Source organism: Carettochelys insculpta, chromosome 13 (genome assembly GCF_033958435.1).
Source record: "Carettochelys insculpta isolate YL-2023 chromosome 13, ASM3395843v1, whole genome shotgun sequence".
In the NCBI taxonomy this organism is placed as follows: domain Eukaryota; kingdom Metazoa; phylum Chordata; order Testudines; family Carettochelyidae; genus Carettochelys; species Carettochelys insculpta.
In genome coordinates this window covers 10,540,635-10,564,985 of record NC_134149.1, presented here as the reverse complement: position 1 = coordinate 10,564,985, position 24,351 = coordinate 10,540,635, and the positions used below count along the sequence as shown (strand labels likewise).

The 24,351-nt window shown below is 41.9% G+C and overlaps 1 protein-coding gene across 4 annotated transcripts in view; it reads right to left on the bottom strand.

The window, feature by feature from the left end:
- The window catches only part of AFF2 (ALF transcription elongation factor 2), a 474,637-nt gene that overhangs the window by 119,506 nt on the left and 330,780 nt on the right, over positions 1–24,351 (bottom strand). For all 4 annotated transcript variants that reach the window (XR_012647252.1, XR_012647253.1, XM_075007493.1 and 1 more), the window contains exon 8: positions 1,858–1,909. Coding sequence is in view for 2 of the 4 variants with exons in the window: in XM_075007493.1 (XP_074863594.1) it covers positions 1,858–1,909 (52 nt within the window). In the remaining 2 variants the exon portion in view is untranslated. The remainder of the gene's footprint in view (positions 1–1,857; positions 1,910–24,351) is intronic.

The following is a 24,351-nucleotide window of genomic DNA, read 5'->3' as shown; positions in this document are numbered from 1 at the left end:
ATTAGGAGCTGTACACGGCTAAAGTAACTTATCAAGGAAGAAAGTAAGAATGCGCACACAATAAAGCATTCCACATCATAATGGTTATGGCAATAAAACAAAATTTGCTGCTGTTACTGGAACTGCCCAATGGTAGACTTGAACCTGGGCCCTTAGAACAGGCACTGCTAAAGTTTGATCTGAAAGCCAGATGCCTTTCAGCTTAGGCTCCAGAAAAGACACATTGTTCCTCTAAGTGGCCTAGGTACCACTACATGGGACACTGAACCATGCATAGGTGTGGAGGTTACATTAGCACTCTGCTTTACCATTTTATGTCCTGAGAAAGATATGGGGCAAAATCATCCTTGGTTTAATTCTATTGTATTCACTAAAGTTATACCAGGGGTGAATTTGGCCCAAGGTGTCTAGACTTTCTTATTAAAAATGCTGAAAATATGCATTTCCCCCTTTTTTACTTCTCAGCACTAACTGTAAATATTTATAATGCAGAATGGAAGAAAGGACAATGGCATCAGCAAGTTTTCTGCAAACGCTTTTTCACTAATGTCCTCTGTAGGCTGAAAGACGTCTGCTATTGATCCACAGCGAGGTCCTGATGCTGTACCTCTGGGAAATGAGAGTGTATCAGTAATATTTGCATCAGGATTAATGATTGTGTGCTCTACACTTCTTTATTCAATGACTTACTTAAATGTAAATAAACTTGTGGAGGTATACCTCTTTCGTAGAACTGGAAGAGACCTTGAAAGGTCATCAAGTCCAGTCCCCGAGGCCCACAGCAGGACCTATCAAAACCCGGATGGAATTTCTTTTAAATCTATTTCCCCAGATCCCTAAATGGCCCCCTCAAGGATTAAACACACAACCCTAGGTTTAGGGGCGGGGGCAAAGCCCCAACCACTGAGCTATAGCTCCTTCCACTGAGTTACCCCAGCGTTGTATCCACCACAGGTTATTTATATCAGTGCAAAGACAGTATAATTAGGTGCAACCCATCACTCCTTGTAAGACAGAGTGGAGAACTCAGATTTGGAAGTATTTTACAACCCTTTCTACAGGTGTCAACAGGTACACACAATGGGTCAAGGCACTGTAGTCAAGATGATCAACTGGTGAACAAGAGCTAACAGAACATGTCTATCCTTGAAATTAATCCCTAAATAATTCCAAGTATAGACACTCTGAGACCTGGTCAACATATTGATATAAGCTATCTGGGGTCAACTTTGTTGTGGAAGTGTTTTCACTTACATTTCGCTCCTGTCTCTTTATCCCCATTTAGTAATACCTCCTCCAAGAGCAGTACAGAATTGCAATCAATGAAAATAGGTCAACAAAGGTCCAATATAGACACTGGGTTGTTTTTATTGACTGCTACTGGCTTTAAGGAGCTATCCCACAGGGCCCCACAGACTCTACAATCAATACAAGCACTCTTGGTGAGGACGTGCTCTACTGACACAAGAAGCCAATTGTGCATACACACGAACAATTTAACAATTGAGGTGGTGATATGGAGATAGAAGATATGTTGACATAATTGTATAATGTAGACCCAGCTTTATTGTGACATCGGAGAACTTTGTTCCTGGTATAATTAATCCACTTAGAAAGTGAATTGAACTGGAAGAACGCACTCTTATTTTGGAGGAAGAGCGCCCAACTGTGGTGCTGTTCAGGATGTTTGGGAATAGCTATTTCAGGAAAATTCAAGGTGTAGGCAAGCCATAGAGTGATGGATTGTAGAAGTTTACCCAAGGATGGATTTGATGCAGATATAATAAAATAAATATGCAAACACATTCAACTGATATTGTCAGATATTTATGTCCTATGCACAGAAGAGAATTTTACCTGCTCATTGTCATCTTCATCACTGCTGAGTTTTAGATCATCTTCAAGCATTCTAAAAAAAAAAAAAAAAAAATCCAGAATTATATTTAATGAACTAATTTTATAAATTAATAGGCAAATCCAACCCTCAAAGAAGTCAGTTGTAAAACCTGAGCAGCCTCAGGTGCTAAAAAGAAAACTGTGAGCACATTTTGACCATAGCATTCCTTTTTCTGTAAAAAAGGCAATGATGGACAACTTGGAAAACGACTCCCTCACAAATTATTACAATTAACCCCTTTTCATGGTTGCCTCACAGTGTTTCACTTACTACAAAAGCGCAATATTTTTAAATATTTTTCAGTGTACACAAGTTTCTCATTCTGGCTGTTAAATTCAGGGATGTCCTGGAGGGTGGGAGTGGGCAATTCCCTCCCTCCATACCCTAGGCCATGCCTATCCCTGGCTCTGACCCCAACCTGCTCTCCTACCTCCTCCCCAACAATTGGGCCTGGGGTTTACCTGGGGCTTGTGCACAGTGGTGGTATCAGCATCAGGAGTTTGCCTCCCCACCAGCACTTCCTGAGGTTTGCTGCAGGCTTTAAAAAGCCAGAGTCAGAGGGACCAGGGGAGCGAAGCGGACAGAGGCTGCAGACAGGAGAGTTTTAAGAGGGAGTTTGATAAAGTGTGACAGAGGGAAAGACCTGCAACACCTCTGTCAGCACTGTTCCGGTCTCCTCCACCTGCACCTGTAGTCAGACAGATAGGAACAAGCTGATAGAAATAAGGGGATTTTGATGTTTGCAGGGTCCTTTTGAAAAGGACCCCTGTGTAGACGAGTCAATTTCAGTGACTCATTAGTATTCTTCGATCTGGCCATTAGCATGACCACTTCAAAGTTTTTCACAAGTGTAGACACGGCCAGTGAGCAACAGACTACCTAGAAAGTTCTTGGACTGCATCAACAACAATTTTTTATTTCAGAAGGTGGAAAAAGCTACTGGGGGGAAGCAGTTCTAGATTTGATTTTAACAAATAGGGAGGAACTCACTGAGAATTTAAAAATGGAAGGTAGCTTGGGAGAAAGTGACCATGAAATTATAGACTTCATGATTCTAAGAAATAGTGAAAGGGAGACAAACGAAATAGAAACAATGGATTTCAGGAAAGGAAATTTTGCCAGACTCAGAGATCTGGTTGGTAAGGTCCTATGGGAAGGAAGAAAGAGAAAAAACAACCAACCAGAGCTGGCAGTTTTTCAAAGGGTCATTATTAAGGTCCCAAAAGCAAGCTATACTGCTTCATAGGAAAGATAGAAAGTATGGTTAGTATAGAAAGTATGCCTTGGCTTAGCCAGGAGATCTTGCAGGATCTCAAAATCAAAAAGCAGTCATATAAAAAGTGGAAATTAGGCGAATTTTCAAAAGTTTAATATAAGCAAACAATACATGCATGCATGGGCAAGATTAGAAAGGCCAAGTCACAAAACAAGCTTAAACTAGCTAAAGACATAAAGGGTAACAAGAAGTCGTTCTCCAAATATATTAGAAGCAAGAGGAAGACCAAGGATAGGGTAGGCCCACTACTCAATGAGGAGGGAGTGACAATAACGGGAAACTTGAAAATGACAGAGGTGCTTAATGGCTTCTTTGTTTCAGTCTTCACCAAGAAGGCTGATGCAGAAGTACCTCACACAATGTATGAGGTAGTGGGAAGGGGGGTAGGTTAGAGGATACAATAAAAAAAGAACAAGTTAAAAATTACTTAGAAATATTAGATGTCTGTCAGTCACCAGTGCCTGATGCAAGGAATCCTAGAATACTTCAGCAGCTGATAGAAGAGGTTTCTGAGCTTTAACTATCATCTTTCAAAAGTCCTAGAAGTTGGGAGAGATTTCAGAAGACTGGAAAAGGACAAATATATTGCCCATCTTAAAAAGGGAAAAAAGAACAACCCAGGAAACTACAGACCAATCAGTTTAATGTCTGTTCTGGGAAAGATAATGGAGCAAATAATTAAGGAATTCGTCTCCAAACTTCTGGAAGAAAATAAGGTGATAGGTAGTAGCCGGCATTGATTTGTAAGGAACAAATCATGCCAGACCAATCTGAAAGCTTTTTTTGACAGGATAAGAGAGAAGCAGTGGATGTGGTATATCTAGAATTTAGTAGGGCATTTGACATGGTCTTGCATGGTCTTCTTATCAATAAACTAATCAAATACAACTTAGATGGGGCCACTATAAGGTAAATGCATAATTGTCTGGATAATCATTCTCAGAGAGTAGTTATTAATGGTTTGCAGTCATGCTGGAAGGGTATATCAAGTTTCTGCAGAGATCTGTTTTGGGACCAGATCTATTCAATATCTTTATCAATGATTTAGATATTGGCAAAGAGAGTACATTTATTAAGTTTGCAGATGTTACCAAGCTGGGAGGGGTTGCAACTGCTTTGAAGGATAGCGTCATAATTCAGAATGATCTGGACAAAGTGGAGACATGGTCTGAGGTAAACAGGATGAAGTTTAATACGGACAAATGCAAAGTACTCCACTTAGGAAGGAACTATCAGCTTCATTCATATAGAATGGGAAACGAATGTCTATGAAGGAATACTGCGTAGAGGGATTTAGGGATCATAGTGGACCACAAGCTAAATATGAGTCAATAGTGTGATGTGGTCTAGAGAACATGAGCTAGGAAGGAAGACTGAAAGAACTGGGCTTGTTTAGTTTGGAAAAGAGAAAACTTAGAGGGGACATGACAGTGGTTTTCAAGTACCTTAAAAAGGATTACAAGGAGGAGGGAGAAAAATGTTTTCCTCGGCCTCTGAGGATAGGACGAAGAGCAATGGGCTTAAATTGCAGCAAGGAAGGTTTAGATTAGAAATTAGAGAAACTTCCAAATGGTCAGGGTAGTTAAACACTGGAATGAATTACTTAGGGAGGTTGTGGAATCTCCATCACTGGAGAATTTTAAGAGCAAGTTTGACAGACACCTATCAGGGATAGTCTAGATGGTGCTCGGTCCTGCTCAGAGGGCAGGGAACTGGACTTGATGGCCTTTCGAGGTCCCTTCCAGTTCTGGTGTTCTAGGATTCTATGATTCAATCCATCATACCTTTTTTTTCACAGTGTCCACAAACTGATGCATTCTCAAAATAATGAAGCATTTGTCATGAATCAGTGGTGCGGCCCTCCCAAACTTATGCCCATAAAAACCTTCACACAATCCTTTTTCTATCCAGGTTTCCAATGAATAAAAACCCTGCTCCAGGAGCATATTCACCTCTGGAATAAGCAAGTCAAGGAGAATTACACCAGTTTGCCCATGGGATAAATGTGCTTCTTTGTCACCACATTTCAGGACACAGCAAATTCACACTGCAATTTATAAACCTCTGAATATAGTAGATTATAATGAATATGCTGACACAGACTTAACTGTTGTTCTGCAAATGTCACTGCTCTAATAATGAGATCCAAAATCCTTCTTAATCCCACACTTTTTCTATAGTGATGCAGTGCATTAGCTATGGATGAAAAGACAAACAAGTGCATGTATATTCAACAATAATCTTGACTAGGTCAGAGAAGAATAGGAAATGAAATGAATTTTGTAACATCTCCAGAGATAACTCTCTGATACAGATAGTTTTCTTTTTGATTTATCCTCATTGACTGTGTTCATTGTAACTTTAATATATCCACTGAATTGCCTTTTATTAGCTGCCCGGATGATATTACCAAAGAATTTGTTCTGTAATTTCAAGACAGTCACAGTGTCATATAGATCATATATGCATATTTACGTGTATTTCTCAAGAGGACTTAACTTCATGTTCAGATCAGATTGCATTGAAAAGCAGTATAGATACAGAGCTCTACTGGGTCAGGACTGTGAGACTGAAATGTATTACTTCTCTAGGTATGATGGTTAGGAAACAGTCACTTTGGATTCAGGTTGCTGGACTTTTTTTAAAAGCCCTTACAGGGCCTTGAGTGTGGTCAGATGCCACTGGCTTATAAATGGGAGTTACATGTGCAAGACACAATGACCCACATTTCCAGAATATTTAGCACATTTTTAAATGGTTGAAAAATGTTAAAGTCCTCCACTGTTTGCAAAATATTACCTCCTTCTAACTTATATCCTCTAGAAGGAGGCTTTCTGAATGATTGAACATACCACTTTCATTTATACATCTTGTATATTTTTGAATGTATTCTCTCCCTTTTTGCTTTGTTATCTATTTACTGTTGGTGACATATTCTGTTTCTCTCTAATTGTTCCATCTGCCACTAAAGGATGATGCATTTAAGTGGTAGTGTGATTTGGTTGCTTAACCTTTGAATTGTGTAACTGAATGTGATGACATATTCTTCATGTAGCAGACCAGGCTAAAAAGAATTATACATGCCAAGTGATAAGCTTGGAACCTCTAAACAAATACCCAAATCCAATTTTTCCCTCTCTATTGTCTTCTGAACATCCATTAGCCTCTTGACAGGAACTCATAAATCCTGCAGATTTAGTTTATCTGAAACCAACTCCAATAGTTGTCCTTCCTACTAATCATCATATTTTATATCAAATTTATATTCTTCAATATTCAATACAGTACTGTTATTAAACATGTGTAACACATGTTTTATAAGGACAGTTATTAATCAGTCATTTTACAAGACTGTTTTAAGTGTATTCATTTATCTTTTTCACGTTTGCTTCTTTTCATTTCTCTGTTGTAGATTTTCCTTTATCCTTTTGGTTTACTTCAACAGAATATGTCAAGAAGGAATTTGACATGTAACAGAATGAAAAAAAAGGGCAATGGTTAGAAAGAAAGAAAGAAAAAAGAAAGAACCCTTTAGGCTTAATTCATAAAACAGTCCCTTGCCTTATTTTTCTTAGCTCGGTATTTTGTGTTAAATAACACAGCATACATCAGCTAGCAGTGCTACTGTAAAGAGCCAGAATTTTGCATATTTAAGCAATGTGTAGGTTTTAGGAGAGGACTGTAGGACAGACTTAGAATTCAGAGTTACAAAGATGTATCCACGTCTTAGGGTGGTCTGATAGTTGAGCTTTCTGGGTGCACTGTCCTCATTGTGTATAAGGAATTCTGATGATGCAGGTAAAGACTATGGATGGATCAAGCTGCAATGATCTGTTGTTGTGACTGGTGCAGCAGCAGTGGCACTGCAGAAACAAATGAATGTGTCCACTAGATAAACAACATAAAAAGTCCCCATTCATCACTGAAATGGAGCCCTCTAAAGATTAATATTTCCTGCAGATTTCTTAGTTTTGGAGGAAAAGATTCTTTATCCATACCTCTAACTTTTATCTACGGGCTCACCTTTTACAATGAGGCATCCACCATTTATCAAGAGGTTAATGAGTAGTAGTTTCTTGTCCAGATAGTTTGTAGCCACTGAGTTACCCGACAATAGAGGTCATTTAAAGACAGATGACTTACTAACCAGTTAAAGTTATCCTCACACTTCCTTTTTTAAAAGCATGAGCTGTGTTTGGAGAGGACTGATGTTTGATCAGTTGGAATACTTTCCCCTTGCAGATGGCAGTGATTTACTGGTAGTGTTAAAAAAAAAAAAAGTACATCCAAACGAAACACTCATTGATTATTATGATTATTGAAAATTATCAGTAAAAATTCATAGATTCCGCTCAATGTGAAAAGGAATCTGAAATCGAAAGAACATGGCCATTTTACTGGCTGCCCTCTTCCTCTCTCAGAGGAGGAAAAGTGCGTTTTTCTGAAAGATTATTTTTGAAAAAAAGCAGAGTAGATGCTCTGCAGGCCCTTTTTTGTTTGAAAGAGCAGTTCTCATGGTGCCAGATTTTTTGATCCTGGGCCTATATTTTCAAAAGAGCAAGGGCTGTGTGGACACTATCCACTGTAAGAGTGCGTCAATCTTTTGATCCACTTTTTTGTGTGTGGATGCAATCTTTCGAAAGAATTTTTTGGAAGATCTCTTCAAGAAGAGCTTCTTTCAAAGAATCACTGTAGTGTAGACGTACCGAGAAATAGAAAGCGCAGAACTTTCAAGATGCAAGAGATAGTAGTTAGGCTGTACAGACTAGAGGTATTAATATATTTTTATGACACTATGGCCATGTCTACACTAGTCCCAAACTTCGAAATGGCCACGCAAATGGCCATTTTGAAGTTTACTAATGAAGCGCTGAAATGCATATTCAGTGCTTCATTAGCATGCGAGTGGCCGCGGCACTTTGAAATTGACGCGCCTCACTGCCGCGGCTCGTCCCGACGGGGCTCCTTTTCGAAAGGACTCCGCCTACTTCGAAGTCCCCTTATTCCCATCAGCTCATGGGAATAAGGGGACTTCGAAGTAGGCGGGGTCCTTTTGAAAAGGAGCCCCGTCGGGACGAGCCGCGCAGCGGCGAGGCACATCAATTTCAAAGTGCCGCGGCCACCCGCATGCTAATGAAGCACTGAATATGCATTTCAGCGCTTCATTAGTAAACGTCGAAATGGCCATTTGTGTGGCCATTTCGAAGTTTGGGGCTAGCGTAGACGTAGCCTATAAGTGTATGTGAAGTGTGTTTCTGGTGAGATTTAATTGTAAATGTTATTTTTATTTGAGAGATTTAGTATTTTATTGATTATTTAAAAATATTAAAACATCTGATTTAAATAAAATAATCCATTTTTAATTGAAAAAAATGGATTTTTATCCACCTTGACAGGGTGATTCCCCACTTTTATTCTATGTTCATCCAGACTTTAGGAAAATGGAGAATTTAGACTGCTGTCAAAGCAGGTAAATGGTTTCTTCTCCAAAATTTTCCTAAATATCTTATTCCTGAATTTTATATATATATACAAAGATTTATCAAAAGAGAGATGCTGTATAAAATAGATAGTATTGTAGTATTATGCATTATTCATCACTTCCTCCTAGCAAAGTGGGAATCGAGCTGGTGGCAACATGGTCCCTTTCCCATCATCCTGTAGAGGGAACAGAGAGCAGTGATGTGACAGATTCCCCTGAATAAGACAGCTGATGGAAAGGAGATTCCTCATGGACAACTCATGTCTTTCCCTCAGATACTACTGTACCCACTTGCAGGATGGGTGGAAGGTCTGGAAATTGTACAGACAGGCACTAGCTCCTCCTGGTATTCCTGGTTCACAGTCCCTGCCTGGTCTCTTCCTGCCCTAATTTTCTATGATTCTATGACAGAATGCCCTTTCTGATCAGAACTTGTCACTCTAGGTACTATCTAAGAATTCTGACAGTCCCACTTGGCTCCATCTTGTTCCAACAGAAGATTCTGTTGCTAACTCTGTCGCCTTCTGCACTCAGGACAGCACTGCACAGAGGTAAATTATGGTGGAGTCAGGTTACTACATTCAAGTAGATTTTGTATGCTCCCTTAAAAAGGAACAGTGTTAACCTCTTGTTCATGCAATAATTGAGGAGAAGTAAAAAGAAGTCCTGTGGCACCTTATAGACTAACAGATATTTTGGAGAACAAGCTTTCGTGGGCAAAGACCTGCTTCATCAGATGCATGAGTGGGGGGAGGGGTGGGGCTTCAGGGGAGGATCTAAAGAGTGGGTCTTAGTAAAGGGGAGGGCCAGAGCTGACCAGGTCTATTCAGTCAGGGTGGATATGGCCCATTATCGTCAGGAGAAATAAGCATTAACCAAGCTGATATGATGAAACAAGATAAAAGACCATCACTGCACCTGGATGGCAAACTCTTGCACTGACAAAAAAGCCAAGCGAATGCAGGAATGGAGCCAATCCTTCAGCCATCTTTATGATCAACATTGGCTTTGCAAAATGTTTTGTGGCTAGACCCCGCAAACAGGGTGACCAGACATCCAGACATTAGGCCCATCCCAATATTACAGACTTTGTCTTGTACAGAAAACTGTTTCCTCCCCCAGTTTTTCACACTTGCTATCTGGTCACCCCTCTTGCAAATGAGCAAGAGAAAGTTTGATATAAGAAAGATGAGATAATTATTAGCCATAAAAAGTACAATCATCAGTTACCTCATTTTCAATAAATTCACATACCAGTTTAATAGAAACTTCAGAATTCCCAAAAGGGATATTGTCATAGTTGGCAGCTCAAAAATGTAGCCTTGATCCAAAACCCAGTGAAGATAAGAAATTTTTCCTTCACTCTAAAGAGCTTTGGAGCAAGACCTGAACCTGCATTTGATTGCATATACTTCTTATCACTGAAATATCTGAATATTTTATGGATAATTTAGCTCCAAAGCCTGGCTTTTGAGCATCTGAGCCAAGGTTCCTAGTGATAGGTCTCCTATGATTCTATGAAAGAATGCTCTTTTTGATCAGGGTAGAAAGAGACCTCAGAAGGTCATCTGGTCCAACCCTTCTGCTCAAAGCAGGACCAACCCCAGCTATATCTTTATTCATGCCTAAGCTGGTGTAATTTTCTGGGTGGCTCAGGAGCAGAAATAGGCACCTGTTCTCACTTCTGCCAAGCTGGCATATACAAAATGTGTACCCGTTTGGATCACACAATTGCATACACATGTGCGGTTGTTTTAGTGCAACGACAGCACACGTGCACAAATCAAACACACAATGGTATGACGTTCTTTTCTCCACCATGCACGGCTTCATCATGCTGGCAGACCAGATGCCAACACATACCAAGGTCCCAGGCCTGACTGAACACTGACAAATACACTGCTAGAAACCAGTCTGGCTCACCTCTGCATTGGGATTGCTAAAATAGATGCTAAATTGATAAAAATGTGTTTAGCATTTAGATGATGACGTGCTTGACGTAGTGCTTGAGCCCCCTCTCTAACTGTGTAACACAAACAGGCAAGAGTCATTACTTAAAGTAAAGCTGGTACTGCCCAAGAAGGACCACTGAAACCAAACCGTTATGTGAAACATCAAGGACAAAGATTTTGTTGATTGGCTTCCCTCTGTCCCCAACATCCATGAAGAGACAGGCCCTGACACTTGTTCCATCTGTTCAAATCATGGGTGAAGGGAATAAAAATACCTGCCAGAAGAAAACTCTATCACTGTGCTGCATGAAATTTGGAGACAGCCATATTTCTAAGCATAAGCAAGGGACCCCCTAAGCTGCTTACCTTGGCTTAGCCCTAAGGAAAATAGCCCTAAAGCAGCTTCTATTACGTTTTGAAACCTATGACTGTAACTGATTTGTATGTGTGTGTTTTCAAACTTTAAACTCACAAATAACGGTTATTTCTTATACATAGCCAATACATCTTTAGCTAGGTTATTGTAGCTACAAGCATTGTCTTAGGTAAAAAAACTAAGGTACAATGATTTCCGGTAAGTGACTGGTCTTTTGGGACTGGGAGTAACCTGAATATTGTTGTGATCTGAGGTGTAAGGGACCAGCTATCACAAAAACAAGCTTGCCTGGATGGCAAGCCAGACCAGAATACCCAAAGGAACTGTCTGTGACTCCATGTTAAGGCTTTTATAGAGCTTGAGGAGTTCACACTTGAGATTTGGTTGGTGAAATCTAAGTCAGAACACAAAACTAGTTTGGGGTTTGTGCCTTGTTTCTTGACAGTCTGTCCTGAGATAGGCACACATGAGCCATTCTAGTCATGAGCTACTCCATTCAGCATGACAGTATGCTGGGAATAAAAACGAACCATACAAGATTCCTGTTCTCTGAAATGCTTACAAAACTGGATTATTGGAAATGGATTTCTCCTCTGAGACACTGTGACTGACAACACAACAGGGAGGCCACATTTCTGACCACCATCCTTGGGAATATCTCCCTGAGGGGGGACTGTTTATAGCTAAAGTATGGCAGAATGGGACAGATAAAGACAAGATCACATACAAAGATATAGAAAGTACAGTAGGTAGTTGATAAAGAAAAGTGGCGGCAGGCAGAAATGTATAAATGAGTTGGGGTTTTCTGTTTAAAAGAAAACAGTTACCCCTTGTGTTGTCCGTACACTGATACAAATGGACCTATTTGTGGGGTTTAAACTCAGAAACATACACTATGCACTGTAATTATTGATCCTCTTTAGTATTGGAGAGAGAGCTTGGAATATAATACCAAATTTCACTTTTGATGTTTAATAAGACTAAAATCTGGAACAGGCAGGAATCAAATCCTTGAATTTGAGGTGAAAAAAACAGCACATTCCCATCCTGTGGTATGAAGCCCTTATTAACACTACAGTCCAATGTTTTTTAGAATACTTTTTTTTTTTGTGGAGAACACATATGAATACTGACTAGCACCAAGATGTTACCTTTTCCACCTCTGAACTTTCACTAAATTGGTCCCATCAGTTGAACATAATCTAAACTGCTTTTACCCCGCGGATATTATACGGAACTTGCTTTTCATTTTCCTGATGTATTTCTCTGTATTATGTTAGACTTTTCAGAGATTGGTAACTCAAGTTATCATGCAAATGACAAACTGAATAATGGAATTCAGATGTATTTCAGGAATATGTTGCACACACTGCAGCACAATTTTATCATTCATCGTGGGGCCTTGTGTGCATGTGTTTGAGAGAAAACATCTAACAACAGATTTCCCCAGAGAAGTTCATAAAACAATGGACAAAAAGGTTGGGAAAATGGAAACAAATGGTAGCGTAAAATTCCAAAGGATAAAGAGGATGTTTTGCTTTAAAACATCCCATCTATAAATCTTGAGATTTGATATTCATCCTCCAGCTGAAATGCTCAAATCATCTTTAAAATATTTCCTCAGAGATAATCCAAAAGTTATGGCAACTCCCTCATCCTCACCTGCATCACGCACACTTAAAATATTAAATGGAATTTACACACACCATTTACCCTGATATTCATGACCACTTGTTCAACAATTGTGTTCCTATCTGAACATATTTTATTTCCATTCTCCTTGTCTGCCATTTTTTCTGATTCTCACTAGTGACCATCAACTTGCTTTTGCCAACTCTTACTCTCTGGAGTAGCTTTTACTCATGTAAATGGTCTCATTGTTCTGAATGGGACTGCTTACATGGAAAAAGGATAGTTTCTTGAGTAATGGATCAAGTGCTTGTTCTCCAGAGCTGTGGTTTATTGAAGTACTTCAGGTGAATTCTCATGGTAGCCAGAAGGAAATGTTACAAATAGTGCGAGTTGGCCTCTTTCTTCTCACAAAAGATTGAATATATTAGCCTCAGAGCACTGTCAGCCACCCTCCAGTCCAACTGATGGAGAAAGATGTCTTGCTAAGAAACACTCCATTTTGTGTTGTCACACTCAGCCTGCCTTAGTGTTTCTGGCACCATATCAGTAATTAGTGTAATTACAGCTGGTGAGAGAGAAGTAACTCCTGTGGTTATCTATTAGATACCTCACAATCAGAGAGTGCACTTCATTACTCATCTCTCCATATCATCACTTAATTCCAAAAGGATTAAGCAAAATGAATTCTTTCAGTAGAAGAATTTCTTTATCTAGTCCTCCATTAATCTCCATGTATGAAAAGCACTTCAAGGAACTGAAATATTAAGTTGCCACTAAGTACATTATAACTACTGCTCTGTTTTCAGGCATTTTGTTTTTCATTAAAGTTGAGAGAAAGAGAGAGTGAGAGGACAGAACTCAGGCAAGGAGGGAGGGAGAAACAAGAACCTGTTCCAGGTTTTTACTCCTTGTTGCCTTAAACAATATTATAGCATATTAAATAACTTGCAGGCTCAGCTCCAAAGAAAGGGCAAATTCTGTTCTGAAAGACAATTGCCATTGGAACAGAAGAAAGTTTGGGCCGAAATGTTTAAAAACAATGTAAACCGTTTGTCTATATTAAATCATTTCTTTTTACAAGTACAGATGAGATGATGCTTTAATATCAATTAACGATTTTTTGCTGGAAATTTAAGGTCTCAGTTCTTCCACACGGTCCATAATCACTGTAGGTCAAGCTAAACTGGGAGGTTCTCCCTCGTGGTACAGTTCAAGATTGGAACCCACTTTCCTGAGTCTGGGAAGCCCACATATGGAACATCATCATGGTACACATGAGGGACTCAAGAAAAAGAACAGAGTAGGAGGATAAGGATGTGGGGATTAATATAATTTTCTAAAACCTTTAGCTTTAAGACTTAGTGTGTTGATGTAGACAGTTAACAGCAATAAAAGCAAGACCATAACGTCTGTTTGAAGCTTGGGTAATGAAAGTTGAGAAACAACCTAGAGGTCTGCTCTTGAACTGTGTCTATCTACAGAGAAAAGAAGATCACATTTTGTTTCCGCTTTCCTACTAAATTGGTTACCCATGCCACACTTCCGTAGTCCTCCTGCTTCAACCTTCCATTCTACTTCCTAGACATTTCCTTGGCAAATGTGTCCTCCTCTCAAATGCATCCCACAAAAACACCACTTGTCCCCAGGCATGATCCAACTCATAAGAAAGAGCATATTCCCTAACACACACATTCCAAACCAGGGGAACTGATAGCCTCTGAGGGCTCCTGGACAAGGTGGGAGGAGCCAGGCTCTGTACTCCTGGAAGTGGCAGAGCTGAGGGTGGAAGGGGAGGGGGTGAGGGCAGCCAGCCCTTACCTCTGCCCAGAATGCACCACACCACCTGCTTCCTAGTCCCCAGTGCTGCCTGGAGCTTCAGGTCCCGAAGCAACTACCTCCCTTGTCTCCTCTCCCCGTTAGTGGGCCTGTCAAAAAGAGAGCATCTGCAGTGCAAGCTATTCCAGAATAGTTACAGCATAGTAGTTTTACAATAGTTATGCTCCTCAATTTCCCCGCACAGACAAGGCCTAAAAGACCTCAAAGGAAAATCCGGTTGTTAATTGAAGGATCCACTGACATCAGTTTGGATCCTGCTATTTATCAAGTGCACTACGTACAGCCCATAATGAACACCTTGTTCTGTCAGAAGAATTTTTTCAAGACCTCCTGGTGACACCCCTGGTCAGAACATTGGCACCTACTTGATTATGGCATCATCTGGTCTTCGGACTGTGCTGGCGTCTGCAACACACACTACAAACAAGGCTGATGACCACTGGACAGACCAAGGACTAATATATTCCTTTATGTTGCACCAAGGCATGCTTTCACCCAAAAGAGTACCAGAAGGGGATCCACATTGGGGGTTTAAAGCACCGTGAGAAGAGGCTTATCTTCCAGAAGAGACTTAGCTATGCAGCCAAGACCCACCAGCGGACTTTCTGAAAACTGCTGTTCTGGAAATCTGAGGTGAAACCCGTGGCTACACCAAGCAAAGAAATCACGATTGGTTTGAAACTAGTGATAAGGAGATCCAGGACCTAACTGATATTAAATACAGAGCCTGAAAAGCCTGGTACCGTAACTTCATGTCTCAGCAAAAGAAACATGATTACAAACTTGCCAAAGCTGAAGTACAATGCAGAATTAGAGTTCTTAAAAACTACTGGTAGAGAGACAAAACAAAAGAAATACAGGCTTATATCAACTCCAACAGTCGTGAGTTTTTTAATGCCATTAGGGCTATTTATGGACCATCAAAACAGGGTGTACTCTCCTATAATCATCAGGCAGGACATCGCTTGTCAAGACCAAAGATGGCACCAGTATCTGGTGGCAGGAACACATCAGCCATGTGTTCAACTGTGATGCAGTTATCGTTGACAGCATTTTCAACTCCACCATGCCAGTGATGCCGAGGTCAGTGCTACCTTGGCAGATGGTCTTCAAGCAATCATTTATGTTTTAGCCATGACCTACCACAGGTTGGGACTGACCCTCAATACATGAAAGACCAAAGTTCTCTTTCGGCCAACAACCACTATACCATTACTCAAAACAACCTTCATGACAGATGACCACGTGCTGGAAAATGCTAACTGCTCCCCCTATCTCAGAAGCTGTCTAGGACTGGTTACACTGACGATGAAATCTGCCACTGAATTTCCAGTGCAAGTGCAGCTTGTGGATGCTTACAGAGACGAGTCTTTGATAACTGTGACATCAAGATGCAGAACAAGACTGTCATCTAGAATGTGGTAGTCATTCCAACATTGCTATATGGAGCAGAAGCTTGGATTCCCTGTAGAGGTCATATAAAAGATCAAGAGAAATTCCACCCATGGTACCTGAGGAGAATATTGGGCATCTCAAGGAAGGACAAACAGAGCCAAGTTAGCCTTCTCACAGAGGCTGATTCCTGCAACAATTGTCCACAGGCAGCCACAATGGTCTGGTCACATGGTGAGGGCACCTGACACATGTCTGCCTATACAGATTCTCTACACTCATCTGATGACTGGAGTAAGCTCTAGTGTTGGGCAGAGGAAGAATCACAGAGATGTCCTGAATAACACCTTGGTAAAGTATGACATTGATGCTGATACCTGGGAGAGGCAGGTGGAGGACTGGATAATCTGGAGGACCACCAAAACTCTGAGCTCAAGTGTCATCTCTATGAAGAAGACCAGAGAGCTCAATGTATGGAGCATGCCTGGGCCCACATCCGCACTGCTAGTGTCAGCTCCAGTGGAGACATAGACCTCTCATGCAGCCACCGCCAGAGAGTGCTTGTTGTCAGAATTGGCATAATTTCTCACCTTCACACTCCTCACTCATAAGCATTTATGGGAAAATCTTACTGGACACAAGCGATCCCAGAGAGAGTGGGAGGGAGAGGGGGACGGAGGGAGGGAGGAAGAGAGAGAGAGAGAGAGAGAGAGAGAGAGAGAGAGACCAAAAATACATTCAGAAAACATACTAATCTCTATTTTATTCTGAATTAAACACACCCCCTAATTTAGTCATATTGCATTAAAATTACTCCTCAGCCAAAACACCATTGTTTTCTCAGGCAAACCATGGTGTCTCTTCTAGACAAAGGCTTTGGGAACTTAATTAAACAATGACTGATAATTCCAGAGCAGCCTGCAAAGGCAATGTTAAAAAAAAAACAAAAAAAAAAAAACAAGAAACCTCACATCAGATAAGATATTTAAAAGATTTGTCTCTGCAGAAAATAAATAGTGTAAGACTGGCTCATCTATCCAATGCTCTCTAACATATCTGGAAGTGAATTCATTTAACTCATTGACTATATTCTTTTATCTTTTATTTTATTTTATTTTATTTCTTTTTTCTAATCTGCAGGTGAAGTGAGCCCTTCAAGGAGATGTTTGATTAGCCATCAGTACTAGCATGTCATTCACAAATCTTTTGCTCTTTTCCCTTGAGATAGACTAATCTCATATCTGAAGAACTGGGCTCTTTCGTTTCTGTATCTTAGAAATGGGTTGTCTCTGCTAAATCTTAAAACTTCAGCAATTTGGTCCGGAGTAGAAATGGCTTCCGGGTGTTCATTAGTTTATTTTACATTGATGTACTTCTTTCAAGTCTGAGCTATTTTTAAAAAAATAACAATTGTTTCAGCTATTGGAATTATTTGCCACTAAACGATGCTCTGAACTGAAATATAGGCATGTTAAGCATGGTATACAGAGCCTGTGCTTCAGTAATAGTGGTAGTTATAATATTATCTAGCTCTTATTTGGCAGACCTCAAAGTGCTTTACAAAGGAGATGGGGGTGAAACGCATTTCACTCACCTAAAACCTAAGTTGTGAAGCTCCATGCAGCCGGAGAAGTTAAATCCACCAGCCAGTATGGGGCAAGGTTGTTGGCACCACACTCTCCCCTCAGTTGCTGCTATGCCAGTTTGTGGGCTGCCCTGCCATGCACTTGCATGTGAAATTGAGGGGCTAGCATGGGTCCTTTGGTCATCCACTTTAGCTCACCCACAGCTAGCAAAGAGGCGTAGTAGGATGTGCCTTTACACATTCCACTGTTGACTCTGAGGCATGGCACCTCCAGCAGGGATGAGGTGGGAAAACAGCCTTGCATTGGTGCCTCCACAGGATGAGTGAATTTCACCCTCAATGCATGATCACAAATAAAGATGGATTTTAAGTGAATTCACAGAAGAAACAGTGGAAAAGCAACTCACAGCAGTCACCTGGACCTTGGTGATGAAGCTCGGAACAAGTAAAGAAATGGTGACAGGATAACTCTTCCCCAACAATTCGCAAGAGGCCCATCTGTGTTCTGTTCATGAACCTGGACTTTCTGCTTCAACTCTCTTAGCTGTACCAAGGACTGACCAAATCCTGACTATGATTAACAGTACACTACATTCTACTTTACTTTGCAAGTGCTTTGAACTGAGTTTGTGACCAATATGGGCTTGTTCACTAGATGTGGAAGGATGAACAAACCACAAGTTCTCAGCTTTTGTCCTTCCCTACAAAGACATCACAGCTGTCTCTACACTAGCTTTCAACTTCGAAGGGAGCACCGCAAGTAGGGTGTTGGGAGATTATTAATGAATTGCTGCTGTGCACAGGTAGCCCTTCATTAAGCTAATTCTCCCCCACGGCAACTTCAAAGTGTTGCGTGTAGTGGGTTAGCTGCGGCTACACGGGCAGAAACTAAAGAATTTAACAGTTTGAAGTTGCTATGGGGGAGAATTAGCTTAATGAAGGACTACAAATGCACAGCAGCACTCCATTAATAATCTCCCCACACCCTACTTACCATGCTCCCTTCGAAGTTGGGAGCCAGCGTAGACACAGCCCACCTGAGTCAAGTTCACAGCATGGCAGTGGGGTGGATGTCCATCCACACGCTTCCAGTGAGCTTTTGAATCAGCCTTCATAGCTTAAGCACCGAAAATAGAGAAAGCAAACTCATTTCTGCTTTGTCAAACTCACTGCAACTTGGTGATTTGCAAATTTCATTCAAACGTAGACATGACTGTGGTCATGCGCTGCTTGCAAAGACTGACACAAGAGGTAGAAAGGGGGCAGAAATTAAAAACAGGATGAAAAAGTGGACAAGAGAGAGTGACAGAATGGGGAAGCCTGAACAAGGGGAGGAAGAAAATTGCTGATGAGAAACCATATACACATCTATGTCTTTAGGTGGGATACCAACTTCTGACAGCTTAACTTACGGGTGAAAGGGAAAGGTGAATTTGGTAGAATGTCTTCTACTCCTGACACAAAACAGAGCCTTCCCTTGGACTACAAACTCATGAATAATTTTTAACAGAATCTTGAAAACTTGTGTTTTTCCATTATAGGCCTTACCAACCTGAATATGTTTTTCAAACTCTGAAAGACACTCCAGGAACCTTCTGAATTTGCACATCTACATGTTTCTCCCAGCCCCTTCATGAAAGGATCTAACCCAAGGAAAATCTTCCAAGTTTCCTCACACTTTCCAGGCTACTTGGAAGCCAAATATGCATGTATGGTAAATAACTGTGTTTGTACCCTAACAAACTCACGAGGGGTAAAGGAATGAAAGTAAATAAAGACTCTTTGACAGCAATCACAGGATGTTGACTTTCTGAATCACAGGGGACAATTTGTCCTACAGAGTGAATTGCAGGGGACAAGCTGTCCTGTAACCCAATAAAGAAACTTGGATGGTTCCTTTAAGTGGTAAAAGCCAATCATTCCACACAGCCACATAAAATAACTGTAGGAAAGCTGAAGTATTTAATATAGACTGCTAGAATAAGTTATTTTCCATTACAGATATTGAACAGGGGCTATTAATGAGTGTTATTTTGCTTCTGAAAAAAGTGTGGGGTTGGGGAGAAAGGTGGGGATTACAGTTTTAGTGTTGACGACACTTTACAGGTTTACCCTCTAATCCAGAACTCTCTTTCCCTGCAAACTCTGTAATCTGGCATGATTTTAGTTAGCTGGATGACCACTTCTCCTGGGTGTGGCAATATTTCCTGTGATCTCAGAAAGTTTGTTTCCAGACACCAGTCCTGTCTCTCAGTGTTCTGTGTTTTATTTAGCTGTAATTTACCCCTAACTGTCTTCTAAGAGCCCAGTAAACAGTGGAAGTGCTAGTAATAATGCTAGACTATGTAAGCTCCCATGGTCTGGCACCGGTGAGGTCCTGAGGGTGCCAGATAAGAGAGGTTCAACCTCTAGAGAGTCCAGTGACAATCATGTCCTAGAGCATGTTTAAAAACAACATTAGAGGGAACCTGTTGTTCAAAATGAAGGTTGAAATAAGAAGTGTAGCACCAAACTAGACTACTGGGAGGAGCTTTTCATTGTGACTACCACAAGGAAGTACAGCTGAGCCGCTCTAGAGACAGGAGAGTAGATGGGTCAAAAAAAGGAGTGAGAAGCAGGGGTGGATGAGAATGTGGGAGAGCTCACTCGGGCTTCTTTCACAACTGGGGAACTGTATGCCTTTATTGGGCCAACTGCCGGACAGTGACTGGTGCCCAGTGCAAAAGGGGTGGGAGGGTTCAGGACTATTCCAGGTTGGAGAACAATCTACACAGGCAGGAGACTTCTGCCCAGGGAAGTAAAGGAAGCACCATGAGAAAGAAATGCATGGGGCTATTACTGTCTTATTGCATTAAAGTCTGTGTTTTGGGGGTGCATGATCCCATAACTCTCCCTTCCATCCAGATTGCATATAGGCACCCCTAGATCACAATGCACCACGTTTGCAAAGATAAATGGATCTTCAGTAAAAATACAAATTCTTTTTTTAAAACTAGGGTTTGTATCCCTTTTGAAACGTAAAACCCAGAGAATTTATCCACACACAGACAAAAAGAAACTTAAACAAATAAAAGGAATAAACTGCTGAAATTATTTTCAGGTTGGAATTATTTATAATGCTTTGCGTAGGCATGATGGAAAACAAGCAACAGGCCTGATCCTGCATGCACTTACACAAACAGCCTATGCTCACACAAGCAGCCTCTCTCGAGCCCAGGCCCAAAACCAATGACACGACACCACTGGTGCGCATAATGACTCTAAGATAAACCGATATGAATAATTGCACATAATTTCCAAGCATTTCCTTTCACTTATAAGACAAAAAGGGAACTCAGAAGACAAAATGAAAATGTATCTGTTTCCACTTTCATGTTTCATACATCATTAATTCTGTAAAAACATACGAGCCTTCAGATTGATACTTCACTTTGCTTAGCAAGCTCTAAGAAGGCAATAGGGCTTGATAACCTGCTTGAAAATTTGATCCTATTGTTTAACAAAATGAGAATTGTTTCATAAGGGGCTCCACTATGTCTGCACACATTTCCCCCTAAGTAACAGTATGAGGCTCGTATTTCCCCAGACAGTTCAGCATTTATGTTGATGTGCTTGGCTGCTGACCCAATCTTGCACTAGCACACAGGAAAAAAATTTTCCTCGGCATTTTGAATAATAGCACTGAAAACATTTAACAGTGCCTTTGGTGCATGTTAAACAATCTTCCTGCTCTGGTTAGCTCTTGGAGAAAGCTTGTTTACTCTATAAATTACGACACATGCTAAAACCACATTTTTGCCTGGAATTCAAAAGGGAGAATTATTTTTCACATTGCTTCAAATGGGGACAATTCTGAAAAAGGCAACTTTCCCTTTTTCATGCCATTGCACACACAAATATGCTCTGTTCCAAGTATTCCCTCTTAAGCTGTGGGTTACTCTAGTTTTAGAAAGTTGGACTGTGTTAGTAGAATCTTCCCTGATAGGACAATAAAGCCCAGATAGAAGCTCAAAACTATTTAGGCACCTATCTGATTCTTTAAGTCCATAATACAGTTTCCAAGCTGCTTCATAACCCTACAGACATTTAAGTCTTCTAGATGCCCTAGTTTGTATCAGTTGCCTACCTATAACCTGACACTATGGTGTAGCTAACAAGCTTCTCAAAACCATAGCTCAAGATGAAGTCTTGGAAGTCCCAAAGCTGGATTCGCAAACTGAGCAGGGGAACATGGATGAGGGGTATCATAGGCTGCGGGTGATATGGGAATTCTGATAAATGATTACAGCAGGGAGTGTGAAACTAACGTCAGTATATAGGTGAATTGCAGAATAAGCCTATCAATCGTAATGAACAATCATCTGAAATTACATATGCAATATTTAGGAACCTGAGGACTTCCACACTGGATTATAGATGAGCTCCACTTCAAAATCTTGCCTCTGTGGAAAGTACGAGACACCGTGCTATAGGCAGTTATGTTCTTCCTGATGCTCAGAGCCTAGTTTGTGCCCTAAAGCATGAGAATTTATATCCCTTACATAACTCTTTTGTTTTCTGAATTCTTACTATTATAATTCAATGTGTCCTTGTTATACAGATAACTATCCAAACTTCTTCTGAATCCTTCTAAACTCTTGGTCACCAGGATATCTCGTGGCAAGGTGTGTGTAATTTAGCTATAACCACTCAAGAGAGAGCTCTTGGAGTTATTGTGGATAGCTCTCCAAAAACACCCACTCAATGTGCATCAGGAAACAAAAAAGTAAACAATGTTAGGAATCATTAAATGGGTAGAGAATAAGACAGAGAATATCTTATTGCCACTATATAAAACCACGGTACTCCTGCATCTTGAACACTCTGCACAGATGTGGTCACCTCATCTCAAAAAACATATAGGGTGCGTCTACACTAGTCGGCTACTTCAAAATAGCAGCCACAACCTTGAAATAGCATGTGTTGTGTCTACACGCGCCGTGCGCTATTTCAACATTGAAGTCGATGTTAGGCGGCGAGAAGTCAGAATCGCCATTCCTATCTGAAGATGGGAATAGCACCCTACTTTGACGTTCAATCTCGAAGTAGAGTGTGTGTAGACGATCTGCATCCCGCTACTTCGAAATAGCGGGGTCCTCCATGGCGGCCATCAGCTGAGGGGTTGAGATGGTCTGTCCAGCCCCCGCGGGGCTCTATGGCCCCCGTGTGCAGCAGCCTTAAAGCACCACGGACCTGGATTTCCTGTGGCAGGAAGCTGAGAGCATGCAGGCAGCAGCACATGCACTTGCTATCCCTGCACGCCCTCCAGAGGCTCCAAACATCCCAACCAGTGCCATGGCATTCAGCCAGCCCCCAGAGAGCCCCCACGGCTCCTCCCGAGGGGACCCAGGCACCTGCAGCAGCCAAACAGAGTGCTAAAGAGAGGCGGGGCCCGGCCTGGTTGGAGGCCGAGCTCTGAGACCTGCTGGGGCTCTGGGGTGAGAAGGAGGTGCTCCATGTGAGGGGGAGCAAGCGGTAGAACGCGGAAGTGTTTGCCCAACTGGCTGAGGGCCTGGCCACGTGGGGTCACCCTGCCCACACTCCAGATCATGTCCGGAGCAAGGGGAAGGAGTTGTGGCAGGGTTACGCCTGGACCCAGGACTCAGCCAGCCAGTCTGGGTCCTCCCCCGCTGCTTGCCCCTATTATAGGGAGCTCAGGGCCATCCTGGGCCTCCAGGACACCTCCTCCCCTGCAGCCACCCTTGACACCACAGCTGATGAGACCCAGCAGGCCTCGGAGTGTGAGTCTGGCCCAGAGGCCAGCCCCGCATCCCGGGGCCTGCCCAAGGAGCCCCTCCCTTGGGACAGTGGAGGAGGGGTCCAGCAGCAAGGAGGTGGGGCTCCTCATAGACCTCCCCTCCTGGAGCACCAGCCAGGCATCCACCCACCGGGGTTCCTCCGACCACAGCAATGGACAGTCAGGTACATATCCCACAGGGCACACACCCCTGGGCCAGGGGGCGGGGGCGCCAGACATGACCGAGAGCCTCACACACCCCCAGCGGACCCCAACCCGCAACTGCCCAGCCACAGCATGGTCCCAGGACAGCGGCATGGCCATCAGCGCCTGTCAGCACCCACACCCATGGACAGCACTGTGCCCTAACCCTGGGGGCGGGGGGGAGCATTCAATGGGGACACCCAACAGGGAAATCACACCCACTGACAGGGATGGAAACCCAGCACCCAAGGGGGGGTGGGGGGAACAGGCCATGGGCCAGGACACAGTACTAACAGCCTTCCCCTCCCTCTCTCCCTCTCTGCTAGAAATGCCCGATCCCCTTTTTCTAAACCATTCACACTACTGGAAGAATTTATCAGCTCCCTCACTCTTATGCATCTCCTTTCTAGAGCGAACAGTTCCAGATTTTTCAGTTCATCTTTATATGGAAGATTTGCCATGGCTGTTTGATCACATAGAGCCTTCTTATGTAGGGCCAATTTTCCCAAACAGGCGTCTATAATAGAGATGAAAAATAAGCAGATGCCAGCACAAACTCATTACTTCCCGTGCAAAATAAGGTGCTGTGCACACAGCTACTCATTCTGTGAGTGCACTTCCATACTGTTCACCTCTGCGGACTTGCATATTTAGCATGAACAGTTTATGCATTTGTAACTGCAAATCTGATCCTACGGAAAAATGATCTCCATCTGAAGTAGGAGCACATCTATATTTTAATGTATGTCTGAGGTATGGACTGTGAACATTAGATGCAGTGGAAGTGGGATCAGTCCCATTAGAAGCAAATTGGATGATCCAGACTTGCATTAATGTATGGGTTGTTAATCTATACAATAATCCAGTTGATACGTAGTGTTGATAAGTAGTTGGGTATCTAGCAGGGCACGACGCTTCCTTTCATCTCCTAAGGTAATGCAAA